Source organism: Vanessa cardui, chromosome 7, assembly GCF_905220365.1.
Source record: "Vanessa cardui chromosome 7, ilVanCard2.1, whole genome shotgun sequence".
Classification (NCBI taxonomy): domain Eukaryota; kingdom Metazoa; phylum Arthropoda; class Insecta; order Lepidoptera; family Nymphalidae; genus Vanessa; species Vanessa cardui.
This window is the reverse complement of record NC_061129.1, coordinates 9,548,796-9,576,788: the sequence shown is the minus strand read 5'-3', so window position 1 is coordinate 9,576,788 and position 27,993 is coordinate 9,548,796. Positions and strand designations below refer to the sequence as shown.

The 27,993-nt window shown below is 31.9% G+C and overlaps 8 protein-coding genes across 8 annotated transcripts in view; 4 read left to right on the top strand and 4 right to left on the bottom strand.

Annotated features, from left to right (window-relative positions):
- LOC124531011 (E3 ubiquitin-protein ligase MIB1) overlaps positions 1-6,522 on the top strand; it is a 159,983-nt gene extending 153,461 nt beyond the window's left edge. The window contains exons 12-17 of the mRNA XM_047105399.1: positions 507-765; positions 1,212-1,398; positions 1,524-1,804; positions 2,173-2,431; positions 2,895-3,106; positions 3,644-6,522. Of these exons, the coding sequence (XP_046961355.1) occupies positions 507-765; positions 1,212-1,398; positions 1,524-1,804; positions 2,173-2,431; positions 2,895-3,106; positions 3,644-3,784 (1,339 nt within the window). The 3' untranslated portion in view covers positions 3,785-6,522. The remainder of the gene's footprint in view (positions 1-506; positions 766-1,211; positions 1,399-1,523; positions 1,805-2,172; positions 2,432-2,894; positions 3,107-3,643) is intronic.
- A 1,823-nt stretch (positions 6,523-8,345) lies between these two features.
- LOC124531022 (pre-mRNA-splicing factor ATP-dependent RNA helicase DHX16) lies at positions 8,346-11,605 on the top strand. Its single transcript, XM_047105413.1, has 5 exons — positions 8,346-8,707; positions 8,867-9,003; positions 9,111-10,674; positions 10,792-11,194; positions 11,278-11,605. Exons 1-5 carry the CDS (start codon positions 8,376-8,378, stop codon positions 11,500-11,502), a joined length of 2,661 nt encoding a protein of 886 aa, XP_046961369.1. The 5' UTR covers positions 8,346-8,375; the 3' UTR covers positions 11,503-11,605.
- Positions 11,528-12,275, bottom strand: LOC124531023 (succinate dehydrogenase assembly factor 4, mitochondrial-like). The gene is made up of 2 exons (XM_047105414.1): positions 12,111-12,275; positions 11,528-12,025 (listed from the first exon to the last, which is right to left on the bottom strand). Exons 1-2 carry the CDS (start codon positions 12,154-12,156, stop codon positions 11,718-11,720), a joined length of 354 nt encoding a protein of 117 aa, XP_046961370.1. The 5' UTR covers positions 12,157-12,275; the 3' UTR covers positions 11,528-11,717.
- Positions 12,276-13,471: 1,196 nt separating this feature from the next.
- Positions 13,472-15,660, top strand: LOC124531012 (V-type proton ATPase subunit d). Its single transcript, XM_047105400.1, has 4 exons — positions 13,472-13,722; positions 13,854-14,362; positions 14,449-14,703; positions 14,810-15,660. The coding sequence occupies exons 1-4, from the start codon at positions 13,602-13,604 to the stop codon at positions 14,969-14,971; spliced, it is 1,047 nt and encodes a 348-aa protein (XP_046961356.1). The 5' UTR covers positions 13,472-13,601; the 3' UTR covers positions 14,972-15,660.
- Positions 15,661-15,804: 144 nt separating this feature from the next.
- On the bottom strand, positions 15,805-17,223 carry LOC124531013 (probable tRNA(His) guanylyltransferase). Its single transcript, XM_047105401.1, has 2 exons — positions 16,554-17,223; positions 15,805-16,150 (listed from the first exon to the last, which is right to left on the bottom strand). The coding sequence occupies exons 1-2, from the start codon at positions 17,148-17,150 to the stop codon at positions 15,824-15,826; spliced, it is 924 nt and encodes a 307-aa protein (XP_046961357.1). The 5' UTR covers positions 17,151-17,223; the 3' UTR covers positions 15,805-15,823.
- A 2,562-nt stretch (positions 17,224-19,785) lies between these two features.
- LOC124531167 (conserved oligomeric Golgi complex subunit 6) lies at positions 19,786-21,773 on the bottom strand. The gene has a single exon (XM_047105642.1). It carries the CDS (start codon positions 21,672-21,674, stop codon positions 19,830-19,832), a length of 1,845 nt encoding a protein of 614 aa, XP_046961598.1. The 5' UTR covers positions 21,675-21,773; the 3' UTR covers positions 19,786-19,829.
- Positions 21,774-22,044: 271 nt separating this feature from the next.
- Positions 22,045-23,845, top strand: LOC124531055 (39S ribosomal protein L15, mitochondrial). The gene is made up of 3 exons (XM_047105500.1): positions 22,045-22,278; positions 22,572-22,726; positions 23,141-23,845. Exons 1-3 carry the CDS (start codon positions 22,177-22,179, stop codon positions 23,766-23,768), a joined length of 885 nt encoding a protein of 294 aa, XP_046961456.1. The 5' UTR covers positions 22,045-22,176; the 3' UTR covers positions 23,769-23,845.
- LOC124531054 (adenosylhomocysteinase) lies at positions 23,837-26,543 on the bottom strand. Its single transcript, XM_047105499.1, has 4 exons — positions 26,341-26,543; positions 25,704-25,894; positions 25,034-25,186; positions 23,837-24,897 (listed from the first exon to the last, which is right to left on the bottom strand). Exons 1-4 carry the CDS (start codon positions 26,360-26,362, stop codon positions 23,971-23,973), a joined length of 1,293 nt encoding a protein of 430 aa, XP_046961455.1. The 5' UTR covers positions 26,363-26,543; the 3' UTR covers positions 23,837-23,970.
- Positions 26,544-27,993: the final 1,450 nt, after the last annotated feature.

Here is a 27,993-nt window from a genome sequence, read left to right as displayed (position 1 = left end):
CAGCCGAATTACATATTGTTTCCATAGAATAAAATTATATTTGAATGATATGAAAGAATTAACTTGAATGTAATGTAATTTCTATTTTTTCTTAATAATCTTGTTTAAAAAACATCATAAACAAATAGCGGAATAAAAAATTAGGTGTATATAACCTAACATATGATATGGTTATATGATTTTGACAACAAATTCTCGAATCTCAGAATGAAACTGAAAAGTCCCCCGCGACTTAAACCACATTCGTGACATATGACATCAATGATTTTTTATATAATTGCACTTTTCGTTATGATTCTCAAGGATATAACAGTATTATCGTTTGGGTTTTAGTATTCTATACATACTTAACAATAGACACCTATTTTTTTTTAAAACACCGATGTACTAAATTTAATGGAAAGTAGTTTGCAAAGAAAGCACTATATATATTTTCAACCGACTTCAAAAAGGAAGAGGTTATCAATTCGTCTGTATTTTTTTTTTAATTGTTATGAACGTTATAGTGCCATGAAGATAATGCTCGGCAAGCTGCCTCGTCCGTGGATAGTCGACGACGCGAAGGACGACGGATACACCGCGCTTCACCTGGCCGCGTTCAACAACCACGCGGAGGTCGCCGAGCTGCTAGTCCGCGGGGGAGCGCGCCCCGACCTCCAGAACGCGAACCTGCAGACCGCGCTCCACCTCGCCGTCGAGCGGCAACACACCCAGATCGTCAGGCTACTCATCGCGCACGGGGCCAATCTCAACATATGCGATAAGGTTTTCATCTAATGTTGTCTTAAATTTTCGCGATTATTACACATTTAAATAAAACTAGTTATCCCGACGGGATGTCACGGGAACAGTCTACCCGTGACCACGAACGCTGTAAATTGCTCGAAACGTCGAGATGTCCAAAATAATTAATATACGCGATTAAAATCCGTTATAACTAGTTTTATTTAAAAGGTTTCCATCGTTATACTCTCACTTCTATGTGAAGATTAAACATGTTACATTTTATGCATCATTTTTCTCACGTAACCGCTCAAATTCTTTAAATACTAACTGAAATGTTGCATATTAATAAAAAATAAAAAATAAATGCAATACGTACAAAATAAATAAATGTTGAGTAGGCATGAATTTTTCTTAAAGAATTTTGAGGAGGATAATAATTAAGGTTTTTTTTTTCTAAATATATTATATCTATTAATCTTGCTCAGGACGGAGACACCCCCCTCCACGAGGCGCTCAGACATCACACTCTGCAGCAATTGCGACGCTTACAAGACGCGCGAGATCCCTCGTTGCTCAGTGGCATCGCGCATGCGCACGACAAGAAGTCCTCTGCATCCATCGCGTGTTTCCTTGCCGCGCATGGTGCTGATCTGACGGTCAAGAATAAGAAAGGTATTTTCACCTAATTTCCATTCATATAAAATTATTTTCCATACGTTTAAATTACTGGATAAATCTCTAGCAATTTTTTTATTCATAGAGAACTGAATAATTTTATAAAATAACATATTTTACAGGCCAGACACCGTTGGACTTATGTCCAGATCCGAATCTCCAAAAAACCTTGACAACATGCCGCAAAGAAGGTACTGGAATGCCCATCGACGGAACACCAGAAACCGAGAGTGGACCCACACCCGGTGGAAGCGGTACTGCGGCAGCAACGGAAGCTCCCATCGTAGAGGCCCCGCCCAGTGATCCCACCGCGGACGAGTGCCTCGTGTGCTCTGACGCTAAGCGAGACACACTGTTCCGCCCGTGTGGACACATCTGCTGCTGCAATGTCTGCGCTGCAAGAGTGAGTATTCATCATAATTTTAAGTATTGCATTGAACTCGGTTTTTATTAAATTCAATTCAATTTTGACGACCTCCGTGGTCGAGTGGTGTGTAAACCGGTTTTCATGGGTACGCCACTCCGAGGTTCCGGGTTCGATTCCCGGCCGAGTCAATGTAGATTATCATTAGTTTTCTATGTTGTCTTGGGTCTGGGTGTTTGTGGTACCGTCGTTACTTCTGATTTCCATAACACAAGTGCTTTAGCTACTTACATTGGGATCAAAGTAATGTATGTGATGTTGTCTCATATTTAAAAAAAAATTATTTAAAAATTTAATTCTATTTCCCGTTGAAACTTCCCAGCCACAATAAACATGTCTCCTTCCAGGTGAAGAAGTGCCTGGTGTGTCGCGCGGGCGTGTCGTCCCGCCAGCGCGTGGGCGAGTGCGTGGTGTGCTCGGAGGCGCCGGCCACGGTGGTGTTCCGGCCGTGCGGCGACGTGTGCGCCTGCGCAGCCTGCGCGCCGCTCATGCGCAAGTGCGTGGAGTGCCGCACGCCGCTGCAGCCGCCGCCCGCCGCGCCCGCCCCGCCCGCCGCCACTGCTACCGCCGCTCTACCATCGCACGGGGCGCTCCCGAAACAGGAACGTGAGTATCCCTTGCAATATCACGGATTACATAGTCTAGAACTGACATTTTACCTTTAATTAATAAAAGTATGGTACTCAAATGGATTCCACTAATGTCGGTTTAGTCAGTCCTTATCGTTTATCGGAGCCGAGATGGCCCAGTGGTTAGAACACGTGCATCTTAACCGATGATTGCGGGTTCAAATCCAGGCAAGCACCGCTGTTTCATGTGCTTAATTTGTCTTTATAATTCATCTCGTGCTCAGCGGTGAAGGAAAACATCGCGAGGAAACCTGCATGTGACAAATTTCATAGAAATTCTGCCACATGTGTATTCCACCAACCCGCATTGGAACAGCGTGGTGGAATATGTTCCAAGCCCTCTCCTCAAAAAGGGAGAGGAGGCCTTTAGCCCAACAGTGGGAAAATTTACAGGCTGTTACTTTACTTTTACTTTTACTTTTATCGTTTATATTATACAGCTTCTGGGAGTGGCGAGGGCGGCAGCAACCTAGCTCTGGTGCAGGTGAACAAAGGGCAGCCGGCGCCCGCGCCCGCCGCGCCGCATCTCTTGAACAACGGCTCCCGCTCCGCGCCCGCGCCCGCCTCCGCCGCCGCCTCCGCTACCGCCTCCGTTCCCGCCGCCGCCGATGTCCAAAAATTGCAACAGCAACTACAAGACATAAAGGAACAGGTCAGCTTAGATTATTTAACTATATTAATTTGTAAACTAACTTTACTCGTGTCCTCTAAGTCAGTAAGCGAATTAATCGATCGAAACCATTACCCTCAACCACATGTACCATAAGGAGTAAATAACCCTCAACCAAATTAATCCCAATGAAACACTCATTCGTCAGAAAGGGCCGTACATAAAAGTATGACGGTTAGTTTCCCTGTAGTTTGCAAGCTACCGACCGCGAGTAAATAAATGGTGAATGATGAGTGAGCTACTGCAGTGGAATATTAATGAGTGTTACATATTTTTAGAGAGAAACGCCTAGAGTTAGGATCGGGTTCCATGATAGGACGCTAATTACTGTCAATAACAGCATTGTAAATGTGTTTATTTGAAAAGAGCAACTATGCGAGTTTCTTGCCGTTTCTTCTCGCTAGAAGCTGCTTTCCGAAACGGTGGTAGTATTTGATTATTGACGATTCAAAAACGCTTCATTGTGAAGTTTACTTGAATAAAATTGATTTGATTTGATTTGATTTGATTTGATTGCAGACCATGTGTCCGATCTGCCTGGATCGACTGAAGAATATGATATTCCTGTGCGGACACGGCATGTGCCAGATGTGCGGCGACCGAATCACCGTCTGTCCGATCTGCCGCAAGCAGGTCGAGAAACGCATTCTTCTCTACTAGCCGTGATATCAAGCATAACATTTATCGTTTCATTAAATTAAACATAAAACTACATATTGTTGTACCAAAGTTTTATTAATTCTAGATAAGTGTATGTTTACATTGTAACATGTTAGTATTATTAAATGATAAAGAAGAAATGCTTACGAAAGCTTCGCTTTCCAGTTTATTCGAAGTCTGAAAGTTTATTTTGAAATGTAAGGATCATAATAATAAAATTTCATGACTGCCAAATTTTGAAATTTTTATATGTATAGTTAATTGTTCGACATTAAAGGATTATAATTGTCGACACGTGTTATGTCTATGCAAGCAGCAATCAAATCGTACAACATTTACCTAATAAAGTAATGCCATACCTTTGTTGCCAAACGAACCATGTGTGAATACAAGCGTACGAACTAAAGTGTACTTTATGATAGAGTACTCGCATTTATCAATTTGTCTTATTGTGCATTCATGTGCTTAGCTTCGAAAATTACAAAAAAGAAAAAAAAAACGTATTTTGTTAAAAGTTAAGTTTTAATTTAAACTGTTAATAAAAATATATTTCAGTAGATTTGTAATCCTATGAAATAATATGTTAGTGCCTTAGAGGTAAGAACTTCGATCGAAATGTAATAATGGAAAATGGATGTCGTCTTGACGAAGAGGCTAAGTGAACGCACAAGTAACTGTATTTATACAATTTAGAGGTGTTTTAGGCCAGAAATAAACTTTTCTAGACTGCCGTTACATAGGCAGACCTAAAATGTACTTTTTTAATTAATGCTTAAAAAATAGTATAATCTCCTATATATAATATTACCTAACGGTCAACAAATAATTCTCATTTTATATTTAATATTAATAAAATTTATATTAATTGTATGTTTTTGTTAATTTTAAGTACGGTTTACTCTTTTTTGTATACAATGAATATATTTCAACAATATTTAAAAAATAGTCCTTCATGCAATATTTCGGACCAGGTAGCCAAGTAACCCATAAAGATATACCATAAAATCTCTATATTCCCTTACTTTTATGGTCAAACCGTACGCGGCTTTCCGTATTGACCGAGGCCAGGGAGAATAATAATCGAAAAAATTACACACAGATAGATTATCGAAAAAACTACGATATAAGTAGAATTACGTTAACTTATTAATGCATTTTATACTTTTACTATAATCGTGTTCAATCAATTGATTTTCAGAGATTTTATCACAATTTGTATGTAGCGCACGTCAGTCTGTTTGTACCACTCATTTGCGCCATGTGTGCCTGGTGTCCCCGTCAGTTATTCCGACGCTAAAGGAAAAATATTGTATTGCTAATAATCTGTTTTAAAGGTTAGGAAACCCGTTTAATTATAAATTAAAAGAATAAAGGGTAATTTTTACTTCTTGCAATACAAACGCCAGTGGCAATATAACAATATACGTAGGCTGTATTTAAGGAAAGGATAGAAAGAAAGCTTTCTTAAAACATCGATGAAACGAATCGCCATATTTTGATGATACTTTGTTTGTTTTTTTTCTTCAAATAGATATACAATCTAAATAAACTTATTAATTGTTTTAGTTATACTTTTGTTTGTATAAAATCTGTAACACTCTTTGTGTTCAATCTGTCGACAACTGTTACATACTTAGTTTTCATTGTTGTGTTAGCTAATTTTTATTTAAGTTTTGTAGTGTATTTAATTGTTGTACTTATCAATTTCTTATAATTGGTTAAGATGTCGACTTAGCAAATGATACATTCGAATTGCATTTACTTTTAATTTAAAAAAAAAACAGTGTTACCCTATTCGATATAATTATGTGTTTCGTAGACATAGCTCTGAATTACGACCGTTGATAGAATGCTTCTCAGCAAGTCCGATGAAATTCCTGTTAAATTCTATGTAAATTTTCTACTCACAATAAAATTTTGATAGAAATGTATAGTTGATAGAAATGGTAATACTGCCGATATATTTCTATCGACTATTTCAACAGTGTATCACTATTATGATTATGATATAACTATGAATTCATGGAAGCGTTCTCACAACGGCTGAACTTTAACAGTACCGAGGTTATTTAAGCTATGACAAACCTACTTAAAAACAATATATATATAATTGGTTGTTATTAATATTTCTATTTTGTAATAACAAGGTATATCGATACCTTACCTAGGAAATTTTATAGCTTACAAACGAAAGAAAAACTTTTACTTAATCTTAAAAATATATTTATTATTTTTAATTTTAAAAATATCATTATAAACAAATACAGTAATACAATTTTTCAGTTATAGTCATATTATAACTTTTCTACATAATGAAATATGTCTATGGAAAGATCTATGTGGAAGGATGAAATTCATTTAAAATATATCGTTTTTTTGAGATTGATAAAAAATTTATATTTACTTGACATTTAGTTCTTTTTTTAAAATTATGTAATTCGCCTTCTACGTCAAGATAAATTTAATGAAACATTTTATATTCCACGGAATCAATTAAATTTTATTTCTTATATGAAAGCGAAAGAAGTAAGAATGTTTGTGTAAACTAATATTTTTTTGTTTTCCGCTTCGGGAATATAATTATTTTAGATTTACTCTTAATGTATGTGTCAGTTACAATAAATTTAAAACGTTTGAGGAAAAATCTGAACTATGTTTATCTAGTATTTATTATTTGTACTCCTATTTTAAGCCTATATGTTATTTGTATTCTTTAAATAAACTTATTTAAAAAAATGCTCACATACTATTATTTTTGTTCCCAATAGGCTATTTGACTGGTTTTTAAAATCCGTTTTATATTATTTAGTAGAGGTTAAGGGACCCAGTAAAAGTTGATTTTATTTATTTCTAGTACATATTTGCCGAAAAATATCATATTAAAAATTCCATATTTAAATAACGCGCGAAAATGATACTTGGACAATATGGCGCTGCAATAGAGTCGGTGACGTCATTTTGCTGTATTTTAATCTGTGGTACATATAGTAGAAAAGCAAAGTTTACAAGAAAGTGACTTCATCATAAGCCCGTCCAATCAGGAGCGTTTTGGGTCACGTGACCAACGTTTGAAAAAATGCATTTTTATTTATTGATTTTTGAATAAATTAAGTATTATTTTCAAGTTTCGTTAGTAAACAACCATTTTTAAACTCATAATATGCACTGATTACAATAATTCACGATTAATTTTTCGCATCGTCAATTAGCCTATTTACCGTATGATAGGATTTTTTCCAGATTTATTTTCTTTAAAAAGAGGAGTAAAGCATTGAATTGGCGCGACGTCCTTGGTCAAGATCTTGAATGGTCTATGGTATTCATTATGAATTCGCAGAAATACGGTGCCTCGAATATTGCCTGAATTGTTACAAAAACTTTGAAAGTAAAATTAAAGTGTATATGTATGTATGTATATAAGAAGTGAAGCGGTCTATTCCATTGTTACATTACACCTATACATATATTTATCGAGAATTGTCTGTAGTGTTTAATATAGAAGAGCTTTGAGTAAGTGCATATACACATGGAATACTTAAATCTGATGTCTGTTCATCATTACTTTTAATAGGAAGTGAGTAATTTCTATTGAATTTGCTAAAATCTAGGTATTTGTACCAGCAAGTACTGCAAATAGAGCGCTCAAATGAGTTCAACAGTTTGACTACGTTAAAAAAATGGAGTCGGTGTATAAATGAACAGAGGTTGAATAAGTAATACAGAAATACACACATTAGAGGGAAATATGCGACATGCAGTGTTCAATAGATTATACATATAGATATTATATTCAATAAATAATTATTAAATTAAGAACAGTACTTTAAATTTTTAAAGTGAACAGTATTAAAATTTTAGAATTACGATTGGATACGACAAATATTTCAAATATAGACATTGTAGTAAGGAGACCAGATGACTTACTCATTTTCAGACTACCATACTCTTTGAAATATAGTAATATCATCTGATTAGAGAACAATAAAAATAATTGTATTTGCTCGGATTCTTAAAGCCTTTCTTAAAACAAGTCACTAAGCCATTCGAGTATGAGTTTTTTATAATTATATATTTGTTACATATATGATTCAAAAGTAAGGTTTTTCATCAAGGTTCGCTCTTTTTATTTCGATTTAATTTCTATAGTCAAGTAAAATTAGTTTAATTGGATTGGATTGGATATAACTTTTGCCTTTTTAAGAAACAAATAATATGTACTTATTCTGCCCTTTATTTGTACCGCGAAGGCACAGATTAAAAATAAATAAAACAAAAATGCCAGACTGACAGGTCTAACGTCAGACTTTGATACGGGTGACAGAATTGAATACAACCTATTTTAGACATATGTCAAACATATTATTATTATTGTAATGTGTTAAATAAGTGTTTTGTGAAATACGTCTGCATTTTGAATTAAGAATAAACAATGGTTACAGTGACTGTCTATTTCTTGAATATCCGATGAATTTTATGCACGTTTCAATATATGATTAACTTTCATGTAAACAATATTTGTATGGTCGACTTGTTTTAATTTTTCAACTACTATAGTACGTAGTACTATACCACTATAAAACAACAACCAAAAATGGATAAACACGGAAAGAGACAGTATTCAACTTCAGACTCGGACAGTGCTGAAGAGAATCGTTTAAAAGATATTAAAGAGAGAGATGAATTCGCCACTAGACTCAGAAAACGTGATGAAAACAAGGTGAAAAAAGTCGCCGAAAGTTCTAGTAAGAGATCGTACGAAGAAGCAGCAAAACGATTAAAATTAGAAGCCGAAGACCGGGATAAAATATTACCTAAGCTGCGAGTCCAATCCCGACGTAAATATTTACAAAAGAGGAAGGATGACAAAGTTATAGAGTTAGAAGATGACATAGCAGATGACGAATATTTATTTGATGAAAGCATGTAAGTTCATATGAAATCTTTTAAAATCAATTAATATTTAGTTTATAATCATAAATAATTTCTATAAACAATACTAAATGTTGTTATAGTTTATTATAAGAAATATTTAACATAAACACTAAAAAAAAATATTATTCAATGGGTATTTTCCAAATTTAGATTAACTGAAAAAGAAAAAAGGGATAGAGAACACAAAAAAACAATATTACAGTTGGCTAAAGAACATGAAAAGGCAAGAGAATTGGAAAATGTGCAAAGATATCATATGCCACAAGATCTTGGAAAGGGTGAAAAAGGTATTCTTATATTACTAATTCCTTTTATTGAACACATTAAATTGTTTTACTTGTACCACATATTGCTCTAAAAAAACAAAATATGTATATTCATTATTCAATTACAGGGGAGTACATAGAAGTGGATGAAAATGAAAAGTTGCCACATTCGGAACAACGGAAGTGGGAGCAAGAGCAAATTAAATCAGCTTTTTTTAAATTTGGAGCAAAGGATGCGAAAGGTCATGATGAATATGAACTGTTGTTGGATGAACAGATTGATTTTATTCAAGCTCTACAATTGGAAGGAAATAAAGAAAAAGAAGAAGAAGAAAAAATATCTGAACATCAAAAAGTTCGTTTGACAATAGAAGAGACAAAAAAGTCTCTTCCGGTTTACCCTTTCAGGGAAGCCCTTATTGAAGCAATAAAAAATTATCAGATATTAATAGTAGAGGGAGAAACTGGTTCTGGTAAAACAACACAGATTCCTCAATATCTCAATGAAGCAGGATTTACAAAAGATGGTAAAAAGATTGGGTGCACTCAACCTAGACGAGTTGCTGCAATGTCAGTTGCAGCAAGAGTAGCTCAAGAAATGAATGTCAAATTAGGAAATGAAGTCGGCTACAGCATTCGGTTTGAGGATTGTACTTCGGACAGGACTGTAATCAAATATATGACAGATGGAACACTGCATAGAGAATTCTTATCAGAACCTGATTTAGCATCATATAGTGTGATGATTATAGATGAAGCTCATGAGCGAACACTACATACAGACATTTTATTTGGTCTTGTGAAAGATATCACAAGATTTAGACCAGACTTAAAATTACTAATATCAAGTGCGACATTAGATGCTGAGAAATTTTCTACATTTTTTGATGATGCACCAATATTTAGAATTCCTGGCAGACGGTTTCCTGTTGATATATATTATACAAAAGCACCAGAAGCAGATTACATTGATGCTTGTGTGGTAACAGTGTTGCAAATACATGCCACTCAACCACTTGGTGATGTACTAGTTTTTTTGACAGGTCAAGAAGAGATTGAAACCTGTGTAGAAATGTTACAAGAAAGAACAAAAAGAATTGGAAAAAAATTAAAAGAACTTGTTATATTACCAGTTTATGCAAACCTACCTAGTGACATGCAAGCAAAAATTTTTGAACCTACTCCTGAAGGAGCAAGAAAAGTTGTGCTTGCCACTAACATTGCTGAGACATCAGTAACAATTGATAATATTATCTACGTTATTGATCCCGGTTTTGCTAAACAAAATAATTTTAACTCTAAAACTGGTATGGAAAGTCTAATGGTTGTTCCCATTTCCAAAGCATCAGCAAATCAAAGAGCAGGTAGAGCCGGAAGAGTTGCCCCTGGAAAATGCTTTAGATTGTACACAGCATGGGCATATAAATATGAACTAGAAGACAATACTGTACCTGAAATTCAAAGAATAAATTTAGGAAATGCAGTGCTCACATTAAAAGCTCTGGGTATCAATGATCTTATACATTTTGATTTTCTAGACCCACCTCCACATGAGACATTAGTGCTAGCTCTAGAGCAACTATATGCTCTGGGTGCACTTAATCATCATGGGGAACTGACTAAAGCTGGTAGACGTATGGCAGAATTCCCAACTGATCCTATGCTCGCAAAAATGTTATTAGCCAGTGAAAAGTGAGTTGCATTAATATTTTTTTAATAATTCTAATTGTTTGATGTTTATATTATTGCTTTGAAAATTTGTACTCGATCATTAGGGAGATATTTGTAAATCTTATTATTTTCTTACAGGTATAAATGTTCAGAAGAAGTTGTAACAATAGCTGCTATGTTATCTGTTAACAGTTCAGTATTTTACAGACCAAAAGATAAAATAATACATGCTGATACTGCAAGAAAAAACTTTTTTCATCCCCATGGAGATCATTTAACATTAATGAATGTCTATAATCAGTGGGTTGAATCAGACTTTTCAGTTCAATGGTGTTATGAAAATTTTATTCAATATAGATCCATGAAGAGAGCTCGTGATGTACGAGAACAGTTAGTGGGACTTATGGAGAGAGTTGAAATTGAAATGGTTTCCAGCTTAGCAGATGATGCCAATATTCGTAAAGCTATTACGGCAGGGTATTTTTATCACATTGCTAAGTTTTCTAAAGGAGGTCACTATAAAACTGTTAAGCATAACCAGGTAAGAATTTTATTGTTATTCAATATGATAATAAGATATATAAGATATAATAATACATAAACCATTTTTGATTTCTATTACAGACTGTTATGATTCATCCAAATAGTGCTTTATTTGAAGAATTACCAAGATGGTTAATATACCATGAACTTGTTTTCACATCAAAGGAATTTATGCGACAAGTTACAGAAATAGAGAGCAAATGGCTTTTAGAAGTTGCTCCACATTATTACAAGGCAAAAGAATTAGAAGACTCAACTAACAAAAAAATGCCAAAAACTGTTGGTAAATCAGCTCTTAGTACCTAATATATACATAATTAAAATACATTAATCTAAGAAGAATATTTTTTATTTGTAACTCTTCATCCCCTGTTATATTAACAGTTCTTCAATAAATGAATTCTTCAACTTTAATATACATTCTTAAGCACCTTAAATTTCTATGCCTTTTAGCATCTATATCTATGAATCAGATAAATTAATATAAGCTAATAAAATAATTTAAAGCAAAACATTTTTTTCTAAAAATCGGAGACTCTGCCTTTTCTTTCCCAGTCGCCATATCTGGTTGGCTCAGGGCCTCTTGGTCCACCAACTTCTCCAGTGTTAGGATTTGTATCATTGGGCCATGCAGGCAAAGGGTTTTCCTTGGGTGGTTGCATTTCTGCTTGTTCGCCTAAATCTTTTATTGGCGTTGTTTCTCTTAATTTCTTCCTAAATTCTGCTAATCTCTTAGATTCTGCCTTTTTAGCAATCTCTAAATTTTCTTCGGTCTCCGACTGTGACTTTTGAGAATATTTGCTTATCGATGAACAATTAATGTACGAAACTAAAACAAAAACATTGCTTTGATCTATTATACAAAATATTAAACACTTTTTCTTATATAATGGTAAATACTATGTTCTCTATACCTTTTGTACAAGTTGTACTAATAATATTCTTAAATCTCGACATCATTTTGTCTAAATAAAATATTTAACAACTATGAACCAAATAGGTAACCAATTTATTTTCCGATTTTTGATTTTGACATAAAAATAAATAATACTTCAATTTGAGAGTTGCCACTTGCCAGCTACCAAAGACAAAGGGTTTAATATGTGACAAGGCTTTTAATGTTAGCTAAAATAAAATATAAATTTGAATAAATTCAACATACCTCGAAACGAATGTAATCACGTATTATTTACCTTTAAATATAGGTAGCAAATCAGTAACTTCGAATGCGATTACAATATTCAGTAATTAATTATAAAAATTATGAAATTCATCGGTCATAGTTAGTTAGTAGTACACTATAGGTAGTGGAAAATAAATTATGAAATTTTACTCCTATACGTGAGCACATATTGTCAGAAATCCCCAAATATCATGACATCTACAGTGCACTACTATTTATTATTGTATTGTTTTACTATACAATAATAAATAGCACATTGTGTTTTACTATAGGTAGGGTAGATCGATATTTATTTTATAGATACTTAAATGTGTATTTATGTATAAGTTTACAATTATTTATTAATAATTTCAATTATTAATAACCATCGTTTTCTGTTTGACCTAATGGTTAGCTTGCAGAGATTAAGTTTTTTTTTCTAACTTTACGTTCAAACTCTACGTTTGTGATAATATATGAAAAAGTACAGTAAAGTATGTTTGAAAAAGTACTTCCTAAAAATGGTCACAAAAAGGCAAAACGGCTATATATATATTATATATATTATATTGTTTCCTAGTTGGTGATAGTTTCTAATTTTATAATTAATTATTAATATTATTATTTATATAAGTGTAATGCACACATGGAATGAAGGTTTTTGATTTGATTTGTTTTATTTTAATAATAAATATGAGTACGTATTAAAATGTTAGATGTTTTTCTAAAAGAAACATTTATCTTTTATTTAACGGTCAATGTTAAAATGAAAAGTAAATTTTTATTAAACTTACTTTTCAAGCTAAGCTAAGCAAACCAAGCTTTGATTTTTTTTTACAATTTCATAATCTTAAATTTTAGGGTAGTATAAAAACTATATGTATTAAATTACTAATTGAGGCTTTACCGTAGTGTATCTTGCTTAGTTCACAAACATTTTGTTCTCAAATTCTTGAATCAGAATCTATCTAGAAGTATTAGTAGTAGTAGTAGTATTAAAGTACTTAAATAAATATATAAAAATTGAAGAATGAATACACATAATCCATATTGATTTTTATTGTAAGAATACGATACTTATATTACTTATAAATCTCCTGGCAACACTATAGGTAATGACACTTTTGTCTATGGAATTATCATATGATCAATGATCTATTGAATTCCATCTTCCTCCCAATCTTTTGATTGTAGTGTAACGAGTAGTTTTTGCTAAAAATTCTGGGAGCGAAACGATATAAAAATGAAGGGCTGCATTTTTAACATCGACGCTGGATATTTGGAAGGACTGTGCCGTGGTTTTAAGTGTGGCATACTCAAGCAATCAGACTACTTGAACTTGGTACAATGCGAAACATTAGAAGGTATTTATATAGAGTATAGTACATTTAGTATAAAGTGTACACTCAATCACTCATTTAAAATGAGAATCTTGTTATGTATATGCTAAGACGAAATCGATAGTGGGTGTGAAGACTGTGTTTTATATTTTCAGACTTGAAACTTCACTTGCAAGGAACTGACTATGGTACCTTCCTCGCTAACGAACCCAGCCCTCTTTCTGTATCGACTATCGATGACAAGTTGCGTGAGAAGCTTGTCATTGAATTTCAACATCTGAGAAACCACTCTGTGGAGCCAATGTCGACTTTCTTGGATTTCATTACATACAGTTACATGATTGATAACATTATTCTGTTGATAACTGGTACTCTTCATCAGAGACCTATCTCAGAATTGATTCCCAAGTGCCACCCCCTTGGCTCATTTGAGCAAATGGAAGCTATTCACGTGGCTGCAACACCTGCTGAATTGTACAATGCTGTGCTGGTTGACACACCATTGGCTCCCTTCTTCGTTGATTGTATCAGTGAGCAAGACTTGGATGAAATGAATATTGAGATAATTCGTAACACTTTGTACAAGGCTTATTTGGAGGCTTTTTATGAATTCTGTAAACAAATTGGGGGAACAACAGCTGATGTGATGTGTGAAATTTTGGCTGTGAGTTATATTTCATATTATACTATTGAAATAAATTAAATTATTTATTGATAATTTCCTAATTCCTATTGATGTACTTATTTTAGTTTGAGGCAGATCGTCGTGCTATTATTATTACCATCAACTCTTTTGGAACTGAGCTATCCAAGGATGACCGTGCTAAGCTGTACCCACGTTGCGGTAAACTAAACCCTGATGGATTGGCTGCTCTTGCCCGTGCTGATGATTACGAACAAGTTAAAGCTGTTGCAGAATACTATGCAGAATATTCTGCACTTTTTGAAGGTGCTGGAAATAATGTTGGAGACAAAACTCTTGAGGACAAATTTTTTGAACATGAGGTATATAAATATAATAATAAAACAAAATTACTACTATTATAACCTTATTTTTAGTATTGATTATGTAGGTGACTGTATATTAAAGTATGACCTATTTCATTTTCAGGTAACTCTTAATGTAATGGCTTTCTTACAACAGTTCCACTTCGGAGTTTTCTATTCCTACCTTAAACTAAAGGAACAGGAATGCAGAAATATTGTATGGATCAGCGAGTGTGTTGCCCAAAAACACCGAGCCAAGATTGACAACTACATTCCTATATTCTAAAAGTTGCAAAATTGAAATCTATATACTATTCGCAATGTACATAATGTTATTGATTGTAATTGAATATAAAGTTATATACTTGCTCCATTTTGTTGCTTGTGCAAAAGTATTCTCTTAAGACATTATTTATGAAAGGTTTGTTAATGTAACTCTTCAATTTTCTTTTTAAATTGATAAGATTGTACCTAACAGTATAAATTGAATAAATAGATAATTTACCAAAAGTATGTGAAATTATTTTTTATTAAATTGTATTCAAATATCTATTTAAAAGAAAAAATGTTATAAATTGTATGTTATAAACAGTTAATAAATCTTAACATTCCGTGTTATTATATTATGTTATTTCACTGGTATCTTCATTAAAATTATGATAAATCTCCTGGTCATACTGTTATTGTTATAATAAATAAGATATTATTAAACAAAATATTCAAATATTTGGTGTAAACTCTATATTATTCTGTAAACCATGTACAAATATTGTAATTTCAATCTTGATAGAGCACAAATTAAGGATTTGAATTAATGTTTTGAAAAACAAATGAAACATTTCACATTTAAAAGGAATTATATTCCCAGCTTATGTATAAAGGCTATTTAAAAATTGCTTCAATCAAATACTATTTATCAATGACAAATTTTTAGTGTAGTGTAAATATACTTGTAGATGTTTTTCAAAATACCAATTATGCCACTGTCAACCCATGTTCTATTTGATGTTAGTAGAGTTGTTTTATTTACTATAGACAAATATTTTTAGCAATAAGGTAATTCCTTATTGTTGAATGTGTAAAATACTATAGATTCTTGGTTAAATAAAATAAAATAAAAAAACTTTACATATTTCATTTATTCACACATAGCTATTGTCTTATTTCCTTTATTAATTTGCTCATTTATAATGTCTGTTATTGGACCTTCATGGTTAATACTTACTTTGGATTTTGGTAACAATAAATTACTGTTCTCTTTCCAGAAGGTGTCTTTCAACATGTCATCATGTCCATCTACAATTATGGAGATGGGTTTCTTTGATGATTCATTTAATAGTGATTTTCTCATTAACACTGTTCCTCTCTTGAAAATATTAGGTTCATTGTTATAGTTAATATTAAATTCCTTATATAATATTTCATTTTTATCAGCAGACACAGTCCCACATAAACGCTTTTCTGCCTAAACAAAATAAATATAAGTTGAGATATTTCATAATAGAACAATAACTATTTCTGCTAAGTATTTTAATTTGTCATGGAATGTTATATATTAAAAAGAATTGATTTGAGGAACTAAAAAGGTATTAAAAATATAAAGTAAATAGTACATGTCACACTATTTTTGTTTTATTCTGTTTCTATAAAACATTCACAAAAAAAAATGCCACAGCATGCCTCTTTATAAAAATAAGATGTACTGGCATCAACAACAAAGTGACAACTCAGATTAATTTTGTCTGTCTGTAGACCTTACAAAATAGATAATTACAATGTATGAGATTATATGTAATATTTATCGTTTCCAATGTAATTATCAAGTCACCGCAATTGAATATAAATTTTAATGAAATAATTTAACATACCTGAGTAGGAGTTAGTCCACCCTGCAAAACCAGAGTCCAGAAAGATGTGTTATAAAGATTATTAATATGCACATCTGCTTGTCTCCATTTCAAGTAATCAATAATATTTTCATCAGAAGGATATAAAACTATACGTCCATCAAACGTTGGTGGATATTTTAAAGGTTCTTGGTCAAAAAATTTTTTCCAGTAAAATACATAAGTTGAAGAAAATTTGCTATTTAATGTCGTTAATAATTTTGCTGCTCGCCTTTTATAAAGAGAACAGTTCTTTCTTAATATGAATGAATATTCATCGCTTTGACCAAATGCCATCAGTACATCATTAAATTCATGTAAGACTTTAAAAGCGGCATAGTTCATCAGTTTTAATGCTCTGATATCATTCGGCTTTTTGAAATTATGATCTTCTGAGAATTTGTGAAAACATTTACCATCTAATCTTACTACAATCCACGTGTTAGGCAGTAAAGTATCATCCTGTTCAAATGTTTTAACATATTCAAAGGTACTTTTAGCCATTTTAAAAGATTTAATATAAGCACATTGTGTTGTTCTTAAAAATGCTACACCGTCTATAATGTTTTTGAACAACATATACAATTTTAATTAGCCACGTTATAGCTAAGTGTAGTTTTTTTCTTATTTCAAAACTTAGTTCAAACTTCAACTTTACTTCTCATGTTATGACATTTAATCGCTTTTTCTTTCTCGAAAAATGCAAAGGTATGCATTACACAGCCATACGAAGCCATATTAAATGTTAAATTCACAAATAAAATCATAGTTACTCTCTATTCTTATGCTTTATGTTCTCTATTTACAAACAAGTAGGTACATCATCTTATTATGTATATAATATTCGTCCCCGATTGACTTTTGAATTGATTTTTTTCTCAGTGATTATGGGACGTTACGTTAGATGCACATAAAAAAACTCAATTGCAATTTGATCTGATTTTCAAGAGCTCCAACCGTATATGACCAAAAAATAAAAAGGAATGTCAATTGCAATTTACTACATTTTACAACTAAAAAAATTATTAATTTTAAAGAGTAGAAAAATACTACCGACTGGTTAGAGTATCAGGAAAAAGATGAAACGTAAAAAAACTTTTAAAATCGTCTAAAATTAAAATGAATACCACAAAAAAGAAATGATGACTATATGTTTCAACAAAATGAAATAAAAATAGGTAAACACAATGGTTCGCGGGCAACCCACTAGTATAAATTGATATAGATATTATATGTAACCGGAGAATTACATCGCAGAATGGAATAGTCGTAAAGTAGTAGTTGAAGCTGGTTAAAACGCATTTACCCGTGCCGCCTTACTATGGAGAAAGTTCACTAATTTTGATTATTAGCGCTCTATATTGTCTGTCAAAAATAATAAATAATAGTGAAAGAATTAATTCGATACGTAAATTACTTTCCGAGTTATAATTAGTAAAACAAGCTGTAACGCACGACGCGGGCCGCCGGTGACGGTGTGACGTCATTGTACAACACGCTCAGTCTGGCTCACTTGGTCCGTCCTACCACTTCGCCGGAAAAGTTGTATTTTATAGTTCCAAAAGATGTTAAAACGCGAAAAAAAAAAAATAAAAGCTATAAAGCGATTAGACCGATTACAATAGCGTATAATGTTGTCTTAAATTTTCGCGATTATTACACATTTAAATAAAACTAGTTATAACGGATTGTAATCGCGTATATTAATTATTTTGGACATCCCGTAGTCTACCCGTGACCACGAACGCTGTAAAGTGCTCGAAACGTCGGGATGTCCAAAATAATTAATATACGCGATTACAATCCGTTATAACTAGTTTTATTTATACAATAGCGTATTCATAGTACATATACTCGTATCTAGTCGCAGAGCTCGTTACCATCGAACATGTATTTCTCATCTATATCATGCTCTACCTGAAGAGAGGAATAATCAAAGGACGACCTACGGTCGACAAAGTAGACGAGGCGATGGAGGTAATTTATTCCTTTCTGAAAGAAAACTCCCAACTAATGTCAATTTTCTATTAGCGAGTTAATGAAAAAGACGAAAAACGTGTCACAAAAATGACCACGTATAATTATTATTTTTTGTAATTATTACGAATTTGTAGATCGGAACACACTCTATAATTTTCATTACAGTAATTTTTCGATACCTTTCACGAGAAAAAAGGAAACTGCCGTTTCATAAATTCCAATCGTTTATAAATAATACTTTAGTAAAAAAGGCATATTATTCGATACAAGATTTTGTAGCTGATAAAAAAGCTTGGAATTAATGTTTCCTGTTTCCAGGCAGTATTTTTTAAATGTTGAAAAAGAGTAACTACTAAGTTTCTTGCCGGTTCTTCTCGGTAGAATTTACTTTCCGAACCGGTGGTAGCTTCAATTAATTGTTAAATTACGATTTATAAGTGCTTGTAAAAGCCTACTTGAATAAAGTTTATTTTGATTTTAATAGCGAAAAAATATTTGTTTCTGCCAAAATTCGTGTATTTTAAAAAAAAAGTATTCTATAAAAAAATTCGTATCTCGATAGGAACCGAGTTATGATAAAAAGTGATACCAAGCGGTACGCTTCCCGCGCGGCGCGTTGTGAAATGACGTCACAGCACTCGCGCGGCTGTTAGCGGGACTCGATATTTTTCGAAACTTTGAATGCCTATAAAATCAAAACTACTAGGTATTTTTGACTAAAACAAAAACTAGTGTATTTGTACAGGCTTTAATGAGAAAATTCAAGTGATTTGGCATACCTAGTAACATTCTCCATTACAAGCGACTGCCCTGTATTGTATATTTAAGTCTCGATTAGTATTCTGTAAGAGACTAAATTCAGAGTTTCGACGAGCTAGTATAGAAAAACAGCTGTACCTTTTTAAATTTTAGTCAGTACTTAACAGTACCCTAATAATGAGAAGAAATTGAGCTAATTGGTGGCCTTGGTATTTAATATACATTGTTGATACTGTTGGACATCCTCAGTAATGAATGGGTTAAAAAATGCCCAGGCCAAATTAATAGTATTTTTTCTTTTTTTAATCATAACCTTTTGACTTTCCTAATATTAATTAATAAAAACATTGAAATATACACTAAAGTATGTAATATAAATTACTTAACTTAAATAAGATTAACAATATTTATATATATTTTTTACTTGGAATACACATCATTTCAAAAAGAAAAAAAATGTGACTTAAAAGTGATCATTCAATAATGATCAGTTTTAAATAACATTTGCCATATAATACTTTAAACCAATAACTTTTTAACTTCAGCAGGACTTCTTCGTACTATTATTTGAGGTTCAGCATAACCATTTTTGGGATCATGTATTGCTTGATATAGTTGTTCATATATCGCCATTATAACTTCAAATGCCCGTTTCTTCACAAATGATTTATGAGTGTGACTTATAAGTAAATTCAATTGGGGCAATATATAGACATCAGGTGTTACCAAAAACATGTCAAACTTATTCAAAAATGTTTTCAATGAATTTGTATCCATCCCAGGTATCGCTGAAAGTGGTCCATCAATTTTTTCCTGTAATATGGTATAAATAGGCCCCATATTTAGATTTGCAACAAGGAAACTAGCTTGTTCAGATGTTAAAGTATCAACTTGAGCCTCTGATTGGGCTTGTAGTCTTTCATTGTATTCATCTAAAATAGCATATAAGGAAAGAGTACACTGTATATGATAGATACAATTTAATGTATAAACAGACATGTCTGTTGAGCTTAAATGGCATGCTGTTTCATTTATTGCATGCAGAAGGGGATCTAAAATATGAGTTATTATAATCTTTTTATCAGTATAGTTGGTGTTATTTGTAACATTCATCAAATCCCTTAAAAAGCTCACTAAGTCAGTGACAACAACAGATGGATTTAAATCTGAGGGAGGTGCTTTGACACCATGACTCAATTCTTTCTGTATTTTACTGTCTAAAGTTACAAGAAATACTTCCTCACTTTTTTTTGAAAGTTCATCAAAAGTGTCAATCATATGACCTTTAGCAATAACAAGTTGTATAATATCTTTATAATAAATTATTAAGTTTGTAATTGCCCAAAGAACCAGTGGATCTTTATCTGGATTAAGTATAAGTTCTGCTCTGACTTTAAGAAGTGGGCACAAAGCCTCCAATATGCTTGTAAGTGCTTCAGTGATCTTAATATCTTTATCAGGCATAGAACAGTATTTGAGAAGAATAGATAAATTTTCTTTCTCAATAGGTATTATTTGATAAACCCAAGCTAATATATCCCCAATATAGCGTTTAGCATCATTGGCATAAAATTCTATTGGTTTAGAGCCATTCTCACCACCTTTAGTTAAAACATCAATAAATAACTGTACAACAGTTGCTTTCCTTGCATTGCAATATTCATCTATTATATTTGAAAACAATACTTGTCTGTTTTCAAATTTAGCTAAAGCTTTTGGGACTAGAGCATTATTTGGAGAGTCTACAATTAAGCATGCTCCAATTGTCCAATGGTATAATTTTTCAATTGCAGCTTCTTGTTGAAGTCCAACTGTTTCCATTATATCAAATGCAGGTGTTTGATACCAACATTTCACAAGTGCTCTGCAGTTATTATTTAATTTCTCGATATGTGCTAGAGAATTAAAGAAATCAGGAGTGAGCGGTGATAAATTGAAAAGATTTTTATTTTGTTCTGGAGATAATTGGAAATTTTTAACAAAAGCATCCACCCACATTAATTTCTTTTTTGTTTTCTTTCTTTCATCTTTTAATTTCGTCGTTTGAGCAATGATGTGATGAGTTTTTGTTTTGGATTCGTGTAACCTGTTTGACATATCTTTGACTGCAATGTCAACAGAATTTAAGGAATCAATCAACACTTGCAATTTATCCTTAACTTTACTATATTCATTCAAAATAGTTTTGTTCACTAATAAATCCTTTTTTTCAATTTCATTAACCAAGACTCTTCGGGTGTATGACGAATTTGAAGAACATAATCCAGAAACTGTGTACAAGGCTTCGCTATTATCAGTTATAATATGGCTGTCGAAGATTTTATTAATTCTTTGTCGTATAGGGTTGTTATAAACATAATCCATAGTTACGTATCAGTATAACAAACAGTTTTGCAATATGTTAATTATTAGTGTATTTTTAATTAGTATAGTGGCACATACGTCATACACTGTTTTAAGTTTTGACAAATGACAATTGACGTTTAAATTTGACATTCGGTTACCTGTGATCATTACGAAGTACCACATATAGATCATAAGCAATATACTAACACTGCATGCATGCACATTATGTTTATGATACAATATATGAACGTTTTTCATTGATTTTTGATTTCTTTTTTCCATTTCATAGGCATATTATTATTGTATTGATCACGTTATGTTGATTGAGTTAGCATATTGTTACAGAACAAAAATAAGATTTGTTAAACTTTTCCAAAATCTCTTCTTTGACAGTGACAGACAGATGTCAGCTACATTGACGGATTTTTGTCTTTTTGTAATTGAACACAAAAATAACCTAAAATTTACTGATTACAATATAAAATAAATCGCATAGGAAGTAAAATACAATAACCTCACCATGGGGTCTCGCCAAATTACTGAAAAATCGCTTGCAATGTTGCGGTCCCTGCCAAGACTGTCATTAGGTAACATTCGAGATAATCCTGGTTCCAGAAAAAATGTAAGTGAAATTAAAAACCAAGAAAAGTTTAGCTTCCGGAATTATTTTAATTCAGTATTAATTTTGATTAATTGTTTTAATTATAATATATTAGCACCGCACCCAAAAACTCAGTCAAATGCTTCCTTCATTACTAATTAGTAGAAATAAATATAAAAAAAATTAAGAATGATTTACAGTGTATTTAATGTGCTAAAATAATAAAGCTGTATTTTCAGTGAATCTATCCAAGCACATGAATTAATACCAAGTAGAATATTTGTGTTTATATGATAAAATTGAGTAACTTTTAGATAAAACGAGGCCGAGGTCAACATGGTGGTGACAAGCATGGCGCTGGTAATAAAGGCTCTGGTCAGCGACAGAATTACATGAGACTTGGCTATGAAACCGGAAATAATCCATTTTATCTAAGAATGCCTCATGAGCCGTATTACAAAGGCCATCAGTAAGTACTTCTTTTGAGTAAAATTAAAAGCCTCTAAATGTCCCACTGCTATACTAAGGCCACCACTCTTTTTGAACAAAAGTTTTGGAGCTTATTTCACCATGTTAGTTCATCCACATGTGGCAGAGTTTTGTAGATATTATATTTACTGCAAAGCATGAGATAAATTATGAACACTGAATCAATAATAAACAATTCTATGGTACTTGCCTGTTTTTGAACACATCATCAAGAGCTCTAACAATAGGACCATAACAATTCTCTAAAGAAAATTGTTAAGTTAAAATAGTTCTACATTTCAATTTTAGATTATACTCTTTATTTTGATTTAGTTATAAAAAATCCTGTTTGAGCTTAGCACTAGAATTAATACAAAAAACTAAATTGTATGTTAAAAAAAATATATTGTTTTAGCCATAGGAGACAGTATCCACCCATCTCACTACTTGAAATACAGAAGTTAATTGATACAAATCGCTTGGACATAAGTAAGCCAATAGATATAGCAAGTATTGTCAGATCTGGTCTTTACAACTTCTTTCCAGATCAAAAGCATTTTGGAATTCATTTAACAGATGAAGGAATGGATATTTTTGCTGCAAAAGTTAACATTGAGGTTCAGTGGGCAAGTGAACAAGTTATTGCTGCTATTGAGAAGAATGGTGGGGTCATTACAACTGCATATTATGATCCCCACAGTCTGATTTTACTCAAAAACCCCAAAGCATTTTTTCAAACTGGTCAAGCAATACCTAGGAGAATGATTCCTCCACCTGATGTCATTGAATATTATACCAGTGCTGAAATGAGAGGGTATTTAGCTGACCCAGAAAAGATTTCTGAAGAAAGGCTTAGACTATCACAAAAATATGGTTACCAACTACCAATTATAGAAAGTGATAAAAGTTATAACATGTTGTGTGAAAGAAAAGACCCTAGACAAATATTCTACGGTTTAGAGCCTGGATGGGTAATAAATTTAAAGGATAAATGCATCTTAAAACCTAAAGATGAAGAATTATTACAGTTCTATGCATCATAATTTATTAGTTATAAGATTTAATTATTACTTGTCATAGTGTCAGGTTTGTGCTAAATTAAATAAAATTCCACATTTAATATTTTGTTTTTATTTTGTTAATACATGTGATAATATTATACCATTATCCACAGACCAGTTGCAGTCAATAGTCTGACTCTTTATATTGGAGGTTAATTTGCACACACAATTCATTTCAATAAAATCAGTATCTGTAATGATCTGGTTTGTATGGTCCTTCAACTGGTACTCCAATGTACTTGGCTTGTTTGGGAGAAAGCTTGGTCAGTTTAACACCTAAATGATCTAAATGCAAAGCTGCAACCTCTTCGTCTAACTTCTTAGGCAAAGTGTGAACACCAATAGGGTATTCATTGTGTTTTGTCCAGAGCTCAATCTGTGCCAAAACTTGGTTAGTGAAAGAATTTGACATTACGAATGATGAATGGCCAGTGGCACATCCTAAGTTAACAAGTCTTCCGGCAGCAAGAACAATTATATGGTTACCATTTTCAAGTTCATAACGGTCAACCTGTTGTTTAATGTTTACTTTCTTAGCATTACTTTCCAGCCAAGCTACATCTACTTCACAGTCAAAGTGACCAATATTACAAACAATGGCGTCATCTTTCATTTTGACAAAATGTTCTTTGCAGATGATATCAATGTTTCCAGTAGTGGTTACAAATATTTGGCCAATTTCTGCTGCTTCATCCATTGTTGTTACTTGAAAACCTTCCATTGCCGCTTGCAGTGCATTTATTGGATCTATTTCTGTGACAATTACTCGACCTCCAAAACCTTTAAATGCTTGAGCGCATCCCTTTCCGACATCTCCATAACCAGCAACAACACAAACTTTTCCAGCAATCATTATATCAGTGGCCCTCTTGATCCCATCAAGGAGAGATTCTCTACATCCATATAAATTATCAAACTTGCTTTTGGTGACAGAGTCATTAACATTAATGGCTGGAACTTTCAAAAGACCTTCACGGAACATCTTATATAAGTTATGTACACCAGTAGTTGTTTCTTCAGAGATACCCTTAACACCATCTAAATACTGGGGGTATTTGGTGTGGACTAAGTTTGTAAGATCACCTCCATCATCCAGAATCATGTTCAATGGCTGGAATAATAATACACAAAACTTAAACTCAAATTGAGACCAAAGTCGTTCAAACTTAATGTACTATTTTTAAAAAAGATCAAGTCAAATTATCAGTTATTTCTCTTTAACTCATAATATTATAAAGAAAAAATACCTTTCCATCAGGGAATACAAGAGTTTGTTCAATGCACCAAAGATATTCCTCCTCGGTTTCCCCTTTCCATGCATATATAGGAATTCCAACAGCCACCAATGCAGCTGCAGCCTCATCTTGAGTACTGTAAATGTTACTACTTGACCATTGAACCTAAAAAATGAAAAAAAAAATCATAAATGATAACAAAAGATAAATACAAGGCATGAGTAATTATTTCACATATTTTGTTATATTTTTATTGCATCACATGAACTATGGATCAGAGGTGAACTAAGGAAATGTCAAAACAGATATATGGTGACGATAAGAATATATTTTAAATTCATAGACACATGATTATACTACACACGTTTATCTTATCTCGGTTATCATGCTGGTATGAATAAGTTATTTTTCTTTTCATGAACCTGTTTTTACCTTAAGTTTATGTAACATGTTTTACACTAAAAATGTATGAAGAAATATGGTATTAAAATATGGTTTTTAGAAAAAGAACAATAAAATATTTTTGAGTATAGTACCTATATGAAATGATATTTTTACTAAATTAAAAAATGATTTCAAAGTTATCTGTATCATGTTTTTTTTTACTATAGTATTTCTAGTTTTTTTTTTTAATTTAATTTATATCATAATCGGCATATTGCGCAATAATTAAAAAACTTACTTCTGCTCCTAATTCAATAAGAGTTTCTATGAGAACTGCTGTCTGAACTGTCATATGAAGGCTACCAGCAATTCGTGCACCTTTTAAGATCTTTAATGAGGCGTATTTTTGGCGGCAAGCCATTAGTCCAGGCATTTCTTTTTCGGCTAGCATTATTTCCTTACGACCCAGCTCGGCCAATTTTTCGTCAGCTGTAACATATTATATGGAATGATTTATTTTTAATGTAAGTATAATATGTAACACCCTATAATATAAAAGTTATTAATAGAGATTAGGCGAATATCGATAATTTAAGAACTATCAGCAATATTTTTGATTACCGGTATCAATAATTATTATATGTAAACAAATAAAAGATAACATATATTAACCATGTTCTGGTTTTTTAACTTATTTATTAATTATTATGAACTAATAATAATAATATAAAAAAGGTTTTTGCAAAGAATTATAAAAACACATGTAGTATACATAACCTTCACAAAATTAAAAATAACATATAATTTGATCGAGGATTTGCAACTACTAACAATTATTTTACATATATATTTCACTTTACTAATAATTTACTATTTTAATAAAAAAGCAACATTTAAATGAACAATAACAAATGGTTTAATTTAAAAAAACTTACCGATTTTGTATGGTGGCTTCATTGTTATTGAGTTTAAAATATTACAATAAAAGAAATAATTAATAAGCTTATAATCCGGTATTTAATTAAATATTTAAATGAAACAAGAAAGACCACGGCCACTGAAGAACGTGGTTAACTGAATGACAGACAGAGCAGAAAGGAATTACAAAGTTACGAATCCGTCAAACCGACAAAAACGAAATCTATTCTCGATGTTATTATACGTCACAAATTGATAGTACAGAATAAATATCATAACAGCGTTAGTACACTGTATCATTTAATTGTACATATAGATATTGTGTATTAAAAATAAACAAATATTGTATAATATGTATTTGAGTTTAACCCAATGTATAAATTAGTTTTTTTTAAACTTTGATTGAAAAATTAAGTTTGTTCAGTTATAATTTTAAAACGGAATCATATTTTTGTCTTGTTTACCATTTATAATGTTTAATTAGCCTGCTCAATATTTGATCATAACCTTTTAGTATCCGGCACTCTAATGGATGTACCTCTTTATCTACTAATAAGGTTATCTGCTACAATACAAGAGTTAAAATAATACTTTACTCAAACAATAACTTTTAAAGATGAAGCTTAAAACAAAATAAATTGTTATATGGAATTAGGTTAATTTATTATGGTCCATTAGTTATGGAATTAAAATAAGACTATAAATTAATTACTTTAAAATAATGTTTAAAGTAATAATGTCTAAAAAACGAACATAAATCATAGTTAGATTTTGCTTTGCATTACAATAACACCTTATGCATTTCTTTCAGCAATAATTTATATTTTATAATGGGACGTATATATATCCGAATGGGATATATTATTTATTAACAACTTGTATAGAAGATGATGAAGCAATTATAGCGTGTAAGCCTCTGCCGGTGTCGTTGATGCCTGATTAATGCCACTCTTAGTAGGTATAAATATTACATCTTCGTATAAACGCTTAGTGAAGTGGCTAGTACATAAAAAAACGTGAGTGGTGAGATTCTGGACAACAACTACAACTCCAATTGTTGTTGTTAATCCATTTGTTTTAAAATTTTAATAATGAAAAGTTCTCAATATTAAAATTTTTAAAAAGCATAACTTTTGTATATTTTTAAGAGATTGCTTTTTGAGTTTGTGCATTTCTAGCGATCGAAAATGTTTCTGTACACGACTTTTATGACAAATATGTTAGGGTCAAGTTTTTTTTAGTATTCTTAGTCATTTGGCAAATAGGTATTCCATGATATCACTAGTCCAATGCAAATCACTTTTTATTCTAGACTGAATGCTGTTTTTGGAGAATAAAGAAAAACCTTAATTTTTGCCCAATAATTATTCTTTTAAACTTTTTGTACGTTGAAACAAGTTATGATAATTTATTGATGAATAAATGTACCATTAATATCACGATTATATTTTAAAAACTGGACAACCGGGGGCGTAGTAAAGCCTTAATATTTCACTTCGCTTCATTGTATAAATAATTGACTTCGTTTGTTATGGTATGTTTTATTTTAATAACTTACAATCTATTCACCTGTACCTGTTGATTTATTAATAAAGATTATAATATAACGGTAAAATATTTGCTGTTTTCAGGCTGGACATTAAAAATCACATTCTAAATATTTTAAAATA

What these genes read in the sequence shown, in the direction of transcription:
- LOC124531022 (XM_047105413.1), top strand. Translation starts at nt 8,376, where the DNA reads ATGGATAAACACGGAAAGAGACAGTATTCAACTTCAGACTCGGACAGT. An exon ending in TATTTATTTGATGAAAGCAT is followed by an intron (nt 8,708 to 8,866) that starts GTAAGTTCATAT and finishes TTCCAAATTTAG; the next exon opens with ATTAACTGAAAAAGAAAAAA. An exon ending in AAACTGTTAAGCATAACCAG is followed by an intron (nt 11,195 to 11,277) that starts GTAAGAATTTTA and finishes TTTCTATTACAG; the next exon opens with ACTGTTATGATTCATCCAAA.
- LOC124531023 (XM_047105414.1), bottom strand. Translation starts at nt 12,156, where the DNA reads ATGATGTCGAGATTTAAGAATATTATTAGTACAACTTGTACAAAAG. An exon ending in TAGTACAACTTGTACAAAAG is followed by an intron (nt 12,026 to 12,110) that starts GTATAGAGAACA and finishes TTTTTGTTTTAG; the next exon opens with TTTCGTACATTAATTGTTCA.
- LOC124531012 (XM_047105400.1), top strand. Translation starts at nt 13,602, where the DNA reads ATGAAGGGCTGCATTTTTAACATCGACGCTGGATATTTGGAAGGACTG. An exon ending in ACAATGCGAAACATTAGAAG is followed by an intron (nt 13,723 to 13,853) that starts GTATTTATATAG and finishes TTATATTTTCAG; the next exon opens with ACTTGAAACTTCACTTGCAA. An exon ending in ACAAATTTTTTGAACATGAG is followed by an intron (nt 14,704 to 14,809) that starts GTATATAAATAT and finishes TTTCATTTTCAG; the next exon opens with GTAACTCTTAATGTAATGGC.
- LOC124531013 (XM_047105401.1), bottom strand. Translation starts at nt 17,150, where the DNA reads ATGTTGTTCAAAAACATTATAGACGGTGTAGCATTTTTAAGAACAACA. An exon ending in GTGGACTAACTCCTACTCAG is followed by an intron (nt 16,151 to 16,553) that starts GTATGTTAAATT and finishes TATTTTGTTTAG; the next exon opens with GCAGAAAAGCGTTTATGTGG.
- LOC124531167 (XM_047105642.1), bottom strand. Translation starts at nt 21,674, where the DNA reads ATGGATTATGTTTATAACAACCCTATACGACAAAGAATTAATAAAATC.
- LOC124531055 (XM_047105500.1), top strand. Translation starts at nt 22,177, where the DNA reads ATGGGGTCTCGCCAAATTACTGAAAAATCGCTTGCAATGTTGCGGTCC. An exon ending in ATCCTGGTTCCAGAAAAAAT is followed by an intron (nt 22,279 to 22,571) that starts GTAAGTGAAATT and finishes AGTAACTTTTAG; the next exon opens with ATAAAACGAGGCCGAGGTCA. An exon ending in CCGTATTACAAAGGCCATCA is followed by an intron (nt 22,727 to 23,140) that starts GTAAGTACTTCT and finishes ATATTGTTTTAG; the next exon opens with CCATAGGAGACAGTATCCAC.
- LOC124531054 (XM_047105499.1), bottom strand. Translation starts at nt 26,362, where the DNA reads ATGAAGCCACCATACAAAATCG. An exon ending in TTATTGAATTAGGAGCAGAA is followed by an intron (nt 25,187 to 25,703) that starts GTAAGTTTTTTA and finishes TTCATTTTTTAG; the next exon opens with GTTCAATGGTCAAGTAGTAA. An exon ending in TTGTATTCCCTGATGGAAAG is followed by an intron (nt 24,898 to 25,033) that starts GTATTTTTTCTT and finishes TTATTATTCCAG; the next exon opens with CCATTGAACATGATTCTGGA.